Source organism: Ananas comosus, linkage group 17 (genome assembly GCF_001540865.1).
Source record: "Ananas comosus cultivar F153 linkage group 17, ASM154086v1, whole genome shotgun sequence".
Lineage (NCBI taxonomy): Eukaryota > Viridiplantae > Streptophyta > Magnoliopsida > Poales > Bromeliaceae > Ananas > Ananas comosus.
Window position 1 is genome coordinate 9,449,764 of NC_033637.1, and position 9,344 is coordinate 9,459,107.

General features: G+C 39.9%; 1 protein-coding gene across 2 annotated transcripts; it reads right to left on the reverse strand.

The window, feature by feature from the left end:
* LOC109722933 (auxin response factor 23-like) lies at nt 2,439-8,956 on the reverse strand. Of its 2 annotated transcripts, XM_020251110.1 has the most exons (15): nt 8,738-8,950; nt 8,519-8,631; nt 8,269-8,364; nt 8,124-8,180; nt 7,817-7,975; nt 7,602-7,686; nt 6,875-6,965; nt 6,630-6,794; nt 5,993-6,112; nt 5,799-5,874; nt 5,559-5,730; nt 4,605-5,470; nt 3,683-3,873; nt 3,373-3,579; nt 2,439-3,058 (listed from the first exon to the last, which is right to left on the reverse strand). In XM_020251110.1, the coding sequence occupies exons 1-14, from the start codon at nt 8,892-8,894 to the stop codon at nt 3,402-3,404; spliced, it is 2,526 nt and encodes an 841-aa protein (XP_020106699.1). In that variant the 5' UTR covers nt 8,895-8,950; the 3' UTR covers nt 2,439-3,058; nt 3,373-3,401. The 2 variants fall into 2 exon arrangements, with proteins under 2 accessions (XP_020106699.1, XP_020106700.1); XM_020251111.1 differs by lacking the exons at nt 2,439-3,058; nt 3,373-3,579; nt 3,683-3,873 and adding an exon at nt 3,891-4,071 and having other exon boundaries at nt 8,738-8,956.

A 9,344-nucleotide genomic window follows, 5' to 3' on the forward strand; every position in this document is an offset into this window, starting at 1 on the left:
AAATTTGAAATTTGAAAATCTAAAATTTGAGATTTGAAACTTAAAATTAAAATTTAAAATTTAAAGTTTCAAATCTACTTTTCAAAATTTAAAATTTAAAAATTCGAAAATAAATCTGAAAATTAAAATTTAAAATTAAAATTAAATTTAAATATTGAAATTAAAATAAAAATAAAAATTTGAAGTTTAAATCTAAAATCAGAATCAGATTTTAAGAAGCAGTTTTTTTCTGCTTCTGATTTTGGGCCTTCAAAATCAGTTTTCTGATTCTAAAAAGCCGAATCAGATTTTAAAAATAATTTGCCAAATGCTCTATTGAGTCAAAAATCACTTTTCAGCCCAAAAACGTTTTTTAAAAGCTCGGCCAAACACCCCCTAAGTCCCTCACAGATAGCTATGTTAGATCTGTACGCTTCATGGCTTCTTAACCAAGAATATTATACATTTTTGGCGTGCTTTAAAACACGTGCATTGTGGGTACCCAGAGACAGTACTAGCAATTGCACCGACTGCTCTTTGTTCCCATAAAAGTCTGTAAGCAGTAGCAGCCGTTGGTGGCTTCGGCCGTAGAATAATTTTATGCGTGAAGCATTCAATGTGACGGCGAATTTGAATGTAATGCCGGATTTGCAAGAAAAGTTTCCCCATCTCTTCTTTCACTTTGCCCGGAGGGAAAAAAAACAGCGGAAAAGGAAGAAAAAACAACAACTACTACTACTACTACTACTACCATACAGAGAGAGTCCGCATCTGCACCTTCAACAGCAAAGAATAATCTTGTCATGCATTCTAATTATATAGAGAGAGAACTATGCTATTATACTATAAATAGACCAAGCTATCGGTATTAGAATAATCAGTCTTCTAGAATTAACTAGGTGATTGATTGAATAGTACGATCAAACGGTTGATAATGATTAAATAAGTTAATTTAACGACGAAAAGTTTGATAGCACTAAATACTTCGTGCTTTTGATAGTATAGCAATTGGACTATATATATATTATAGTATATATATATATTATAATATATATATATATATATCACCGTTAAACTTGCAAACGGCTCACCACGGCTATTAAAATTATAATTTGAGGCCCCTTCGATCACTAGGCATGATATCGAAAAATCAAAAACTTATTTCTAGATACTTCAAATACTCTAGGTCAAGTCTAACGGAGCCGATCGTCGATTCGAAAGCCCGAACATCGAAAACAACTTGAAAGCACGAAGAGTTCCGTACTTCCAGAAGCATACCAACCTCTCTCTCTCTCTCTCTCTCTCTCTCTTTATATATATATATATATATATATATATAATTTAGCTCTTCGTAAGGAAGCATCAGAATTTTTAATTTTTAACAATTATACCGCCGTAACCGACCATCAGAATTTTTAATTTTTAACAATTATACCGCCATAACCGACCGTTCCTAAAGCAAGTGGCAAATAGTAAATTCACATTTCCAGCTAAATTTATTTCTAAATAAAATAAAACGAAGCGGATAGCATACTACCTATCTCTCGAAAAAAGAAAAAAAAAAAACAATTATACCCCCATAGACTTTATCATTAGACAGCTCAAGAAATCTCTCTTCAATTGAAGTTCATAGTTACACACATTTTGCACCGAGTCTTGTAGAACTTCTAAATCCAAAATATACATAAATGTGCATATAATGTAGAGCTCTCATGCTTCCAAAAACATAAAAGAATTGATGCTTGACCGTTTGACTCTTGATAAAAAATTATAGAATTGAGATAATAATAATCTCCTCCAAAATATAGTATACTCTATGAAAATAATATTAATCTAAAAATTAAAAATGATCAAAAGATTGATCTAATAGTTAAGAAATTAGAAACACCGTATGACCGGTGCACTTTGGGGAGCATCACAGTGCTTTAGTAAGCATCAGTGGACTCTCATTTGCACAAAAATAAAATAAAACAAAAAACTACTCAACAGTACATACACTGAAACATTTACACACTCAAATGATCATGTACATTTTTGGCGACATCTACCAATTTTTTGTCAATTTCGTCGAGAAAATTCAAATTCGAACTTCACATATAGTGAACGCAAAAAGGGCTAGCATAATATACTTCACATATAGTGAACGCAAAAAGGGCTAGCATAATATAGGAAATGGAAGAGATATATATACAACAAGAACGCTAACCTCCACCACACTTAGCTCTCTGTGAAAAGAACTAAAAAATACACAATTCTCAAATATAATTTCCCACCATGTATCTAATAATATACCGTCGGAAATAAAGAAGAACAAAATATTTTATGTGATGAAACAACCACTTCTTCAATCTTAAGATAACATACCAACACTTTACTATGTTAGATACACAGCAAATAAGCCCCAGCTCACTGTGTTATCACCGTACAAGAATACATAGGAGTAGCCGCTACAAATAAACTTAAATAAAACAGCATGTATTAACTGCAATATTTTTTAGAATGTTGCAAACACAAGCCACCAAAGCCCATATCAAAGACAACAGCTTTTGCCGAAATAGCGAACTCGAAATCATAATAAAAAACAGTTCACAAACACACATGAAGAGAGAACGGGCGAAGGTACATGACCATATATGATTACATCTTACAGAATTACATATTCATTCTATAAATCAGTTAAATTTAATAAGCATACGGGCTGTCATTAGCACTAAGAGCTGCATATATAAGGCAGCTATGGGCGGCAACTGAGACCAGCAACATAGAATATATAGACTAAGAAGATATATATTTACATGATAGGTTGAAAAAGTGCAACAAAGTGCAACCCTCTCTTACTATCTTCTTCAGAACATATATTATATATATTTATATATTTAATAAAGAGCAGCAGACAAATTTCACAAGCAAAAATCGAGCAAACAACCAAAACTGTAGTAAAGGAGACCTCCGGAGGAAAGCATCATCCACTAGGAAGATAAGGTAAGGCTTACTACATAACAGCACAACCCCACAACGAAAAGGCTGTTGCTTTTGCCCATTCATTCATTAGTATTACTTTCTGTCCACTTGAAAGGACCTGCATAATGGATGACAGACAAAAGTTAAGTCTTTCTCTGGTATAATAAAGGGGCAAGAAACAGTCGGGAGCTCCTGCTGTGGCACAAAGATAAAATGAGCTTTTGGTCTCAAAAAGTAGAAAAGCTCAGATGCGAAGCTTCTACTTCTGCTACAAGCTACATAAATATATAACATGAAAGCCCATAATTACTTCTTCAAACAGTTATACTTGAAAAGAACTTCCGCAGAAGCCTCAATTGGGCCAAACAGGCCTTTAATTTAGCGTGTATTCCAAACATGTGTCATCTAGTGTATTCTGAAAGCATCACTTACAGTGCCATATCAAAAGGCAACCCTAGCAGTTACTCTAAATCAACTGAAGATGTAAGCAAGCAGCCCTTCAATTCTCTAACAGCTGCCACTTTTTCTTCCGAAGCAGCAGTACTCTCTTCAACCCCTGAGTTTAGTGTGGCTGGATTCATCTTCTGGACCTCCTCTCGTGTATATATGAAGATTTTACGCACCATTCTACAAAATTCGCTGTTTCAAGAGAGAAATTTAGTTGATATAAATGCATTCTGAAGATTAGCATTTCCACATCAAGACAACATGTATAAAGCTGCATAAAATATTGAACACTTACGGCCATGGATCATCTCCAACCAGCATCATATCTCCCTCATCATCCGTGTATACAACCCGCCAATTTTTTAGGGGAGCCTTTAGCTCGCCTTCGAATTCAAACATCCGATCCAACTCAGCAATCAACTCATCATAGTTGTTGAACTTCATAAGGTCCACGGACCTGCCAAGGGCAATTCCCTGCTTATGCACCTGAAAAATAAAAAAAAGTCTCCGCTAACACTAATCCAAAAACTAGATCCCATTAACTAATCTTGAGAAAACTGTACAAATACTTCATAATTGTATACTGCATTCCTTGATAAATATAAGCAACATTGACAACAGCAACACAGAAGAATTTGGTTCCATCCTTCCACAACTCCTGATTTAGAAACTCGGTCATATAGCCTGAATAAAACCAATAATGGGAGTTTTGAAACATTAAATTTTTCAACAGATAAATCCCTTTGTCAATATAAAAATGTTTCACCGAAGATAGGGAATCATGATAAGAACAGCTTATAAGATGATGATGAAAGTCTGATGCTCGTCCTGGGCAAATGTTTTCTCCGAAATTTGTAAGAACTAAAAGCAGTCGATGACACCTAAAAGGTGTTAAACTATTCATTTATAGCAATGCAAGATTCAGTAGACTCCAAATTTGTGAGGAAATGAGAGATCCTTTCTACTTTCAATTCGAAAAAAATAGGGAAAACAAAACCGAATTAAAAAACATATTGATAAAAAGCCTCATAATTTTGCCCACATTCTTGTTCTTCTAGTGTAATGTATGACCCTATAATTACAACGATTCAGCTCAGACTCCTAAATAGAACATGCCACCTTGCTTGTTTACTACCCAAAAATCGTATTAAGAAAACTAACCGCATGCAATCATGATACATGAAAAAAGAGAATATTAATTATGTACGACAAAGTACCTTTGTGCAGCTCCTTGTTGAGCCACCATGAAGTTTGCTCTGAACATCTTTAAAAGATGGTTGACAAGGCTGAGTGTTTTTCTCCATATTACAATTTGTAGCAGCATCAATTGACTTTGTAACCTTGGGTGGCTCAGAATACTTTTCTGTATCTCTCTGCTGTGATTTCTGCCGTGTTGCTTTTTGTAGAACATTCAACTGTGGCTCATAAGGCAAACTGGTTGGTGGAAAGGCTGGTTCAGTTGTCGCAGGACTGCTGTTAATCTGAATCCCAAATAGCTTACAGCTAGCACCTGCTTTAGGTTTCGCAACATCACCTTGAGCTGATGAAGGCTGAGGTTTCGTCGACCTATTTTGAGATAAATTTTCCATTTGACCAGGCACAAAATGGCCAAACCAGTTTGAAGAACTCTGATCAATCCCTGGGCTCTGCAATGCGGAATAAGCTGCTCCCTGGCCACCATATCTACTATTTCCGGTTTTCTGATAAGGTAGCTCGACAGCTTGAGAAGTCAACTGCCCATTAATGCTGAAGGCAGAATTCACAGGCATTAAAGGCCACGAGCTAGGATAGATAGTATTTTTGCCTTCCTGATCTTGATAATGTGTCCTCCACAGATTTACATCACTCAAAGTTGGGTTGAAGAATGAACAAAAACCATGTGAACCACTAGGAGTTTGATAATGTGCTTTCTGAGCTGCATAACGAGCTTTTTCACGCATTGGAGGCCACAAACCAGGCTTTAGAGCCGTGTTCGACTCATTGCTATCAGGAAACGTGTTTTTCAAGGCCGTGACTTCTTGATCTTGCAAGACCCTTGGAAGGCCGTGGTGTTGAGAAGGGTCTGCAGTGACTTTTGAAGAAGCTGGAAGCAAAAAATGGTAGATAAGGCATATGATAATAAAACTCTCCAAATCACTCTAATCTTTCTAAGTCAACATTAAAGTAAGCACCTTCTTTTGTAAGAACTGATGAATCGGGGGAGGATGGAACAACATTAGACCGAAGCCTCTTAGGTCTCGAGAGTGGAAGAGGGTTCATGGGAGGAGGGATAACAGCAGGTTCAATTTTCCATGGAGAAACTCTCTCTGGACGAGGAATAGAAGAAGTTTCATCCCATCTCACCTGAAATTTAAACAACAATATACATCAAACTATCTGACTACAACATAGACTAAGTTGTTAGGAATTACCTTAAGACTCCTCCACTTTGATCCATGCCACCTATTTGGATCGGCATCACCTATCCCCACAATCGTCCCAGTGAACCTGTGAGTAAAAATTAAAAGATTTTAGACCAACATTTTCAAATTTTGGCTCCACGTGACTTCAAATTTTTGCGATGTAATTCCAATTGAGTCACATTGGAATCCGAAACAGCTTATACCTCTGCTCTGGAGCCTCTTCACCCTCAAATCTCATCTTGAATCTCATCCCTATCGAATGGTTGCTCTTGAGGGACTCCATGTATTGGTGATACGGGACAATAAATTCAGACGGACTTGTCCTAGTAGATCACAAAATATTCAAAAAAACATAATAAGAAAAGGGCAAATAGAACAGATTGAATTGGAATTAGACGTGGTTGTTTGTAGAATCCTTAAGTGGCTAGTTGGCCTAGCTTATGCATCTGTTTTCAGCTAAAATCCCCCAGTAGAGCATTTGGCAAGTGGAGGAAGTCTAGAACTAGTCCAGAACTTCCTTTTGTCGTAAGAACTTGAAATGACATATCCAGCCCGATAAGAAGCTCCAATTTGGTGCCTCTTCTACTATCAAGAGAGAAAAGTAATTGGGGCCTTTTTTTATTTTTTCTTGCGACAGCTATCGGGCATATTTCAATACAGTACTTCTCCTAATGCAGCTACTCAAACAGCACTTCAGCAAAGGCGCACTGCACCCTACAGCAAGGTCAAACAAGCACTAAAAAAAGCCTTTACACTCCTTCAAATAATAGCTCCAACAGTGAACTTAACGTGCCATAGGAGATATAAAATTAAAAAAGTCACAAGGAAGCAGAAGGAAACCTAGGTTTATAGTAGACAGTGAACATGGTCCCTGTGTTAACAGCATGCCATGCTGTCGCAAGAACACCAAGGTGCATACTGTGGCTTGATATGACTGAAGAAGGAACATTTGTCTGTTGTCTCATTGCGCGCCGGACCCCAACTCTTAGTTCGCCATTCTCTCCTCTGCAAAGAACACAAATGAAAAGTTAAGTACATTGGGACGATAACGGCATGGCTTACTTCATGTGACAAGAGAAGTTGACCTCAGAAATATAAAAGCATCCCCAGCGACGAGCCGTTTGGAACTAACGAAAACACTCCAGCCACTCTGAAGCAGGTGCCTCCGCGGTTGGCCTAAGAATTTTGAAACCATAGGAGGAAACAAACATATTCTGTAAGAACAAAATCATTTCATTCCAAATGTAGAATTATTTTTGTGAAACAAAATATATATATTATATTTAAGACAGAATAACAAATGCCTCCTCGAACATATAATCACCTTATACAGGCCAGCAGCATCAAAACATTGAACGAAACACAACTTTGTATCCGAAAAAAGAGGAAACACAAAACATGTAGAAAACATGATATCCTTAACTCAACATTTACTACTTAAGATCACTTCTCACTTGTGAACCAACAAACAGCAAACACAGAATTTCTAAGAAATATCACTAAAGACTGAAGGAAATTTGACACAATATTCTCTACTTTCAGGCTCTAATAAGTATTACTAGAACCAACATTTATTTTCACCACCACATTCCACTTGCTCTCTTCTGTTAGCAAAGCGAAAGACATTTGCTAAAACTCCATACCAGGACAATAAAATCAAGAAAAAGAAGACCAAAAGACTTCACTGTAAGATATGGGTGCAACTACCACAGAAATATATGTTAGGAAATAACAGAGCAGCATACACAGAAGGGGAGGAAGCGCACAACGTTAAGAGTGAAATACAGGCTAATGAGATCAGCGAAGAATTACCCCGAAAAATGTGGCGGAAGCGCCATTCGACGCTATGCAAATCCTTAGCCACCAACTCCTGGGAAGGTGGCTGGCGAGTCATATCCTAACCAAGCATAACACACAAGCAACTCGTTTACACAGTAAATGGATAACCAAAACCAAACCAACATATCAACACCAACAACCAACGTATCCCTGAAGCACAGAAGAGGGGCATCGTGTGGACTACTGACCAGAGGGGGGAGGCACTCGTCAGCATGGCGTCGCAGCACGGAGAACCCACCGTGCGTGCTCGTATCCGATGCGGTCAGCGTCTTGCAGAATGAGTGCACGTGCGGCCGCGGCGGGGGCGGCGGCGGCACCGCATCCTTCTCCGCGGAGAACTCGTCTAGCTAAAACGACAAACAGATGGGGTGCGAGAATTAGACAGGATAAATTCTAGCAAGCTATAGCACAAATTCAACAAAAATTACCCAAATCCGCACAAGAATTAAATAAAGTGCGCATCGAAGAGAATTAAGGGATCGCAGCAAAAAGTACCTTCGATTCGGGAATTAGAGTCACCTGGGCGTACACCTCGTCTGTATCCACCTCTGCCTACGGAAAGAGAACAATAACCTCCCATAAGAGCCTCAAGATCGGAAAGAGTGGAATCGGGGGAAAGGGTTTGATCTCGCGATTATACCTTCAATTCGACGTTCATCACTCGACAGAGGATCTTCCAGGGGAGATTGTAGACGGGCATCTGCTGATCCGCGACCTGATTCGTCGAAGCCTCCACCTGATAATTCACCAGAAAATTAAGGCTAAAAGCGCCCAATTGGGAACAAAAGATACCGCATGAAAAGATAGATTTCGGAAAAAAGGTAGGAGGAGAAGGAGATCACGTAGAAGAGGGAGCTCCTCATAGCACGGATACGGAGAAGGGATTCAACCTGCTCTATATGGCCCTGAGGGAAGTAGAACACCAGGTCCTGCACTCGCGGCACCGTCACCAGCGGCCCCGCGCAAGCGTGCCAGAGCTCGTTGTAGAGCGCGTCCTCCGAGACTGCGACGGAGAAGAAGAAACAAAGCCCTAATCAGCCCAGAACAGTAACCCTGGATAAAGCCCCGGAACTACTCCGGCGAAGCTCCGGCGATCAACGGGGCCTTACCGTTCGCGCCCCCCGGAGCGCCCGCGCTGACGTGGCCAGCGTCTCCGCCGGCCTCTCCGCCGCCGCGGCCATCGACGGGCTCGCTGCAACTGGACGAGGAGAAGCTGGGCTCGCTGCGTCCATTGCTCCCCTTCACCGACACCTCCGACGACGCCATCACGAACCCCACCTCCTCCCCCGCCTCCCAAGCTCCAGATCTCTCATCCACACTCCCAATCCAAACCCTCCCTCGCTAAAACCCACCCCCCACCCCACTAAAACCCTAATTCCGGAGATCCAAAAACCCTAAAAAGCAACAAGGAACTACTCTCCTTCCCCGCAACACAAAAACCCTAATCTCCTCTCCAATCCACCCCTCCTCCGCTCGATTTATCCCCCCAATTCCCTCTCCTTCTCTCTCCTCCCCAGCTATTTTTCTTAGGGCGTCAGAGGAAGAGCGCAGAGTCAGAGAAAGAAGACGACGCCCAGTTGCCACAGAAGCTTTGGGACGGTCGTCGACCAAAAACAAAAGAAAGTAAGAGAGAGAGAGAGAGAGAGAGCGAGAGAGAGGGGTTGAGCTTTAACTTAACCGGGGGGTCAAAATCCCCGTGCAATCATCTTAACCCCG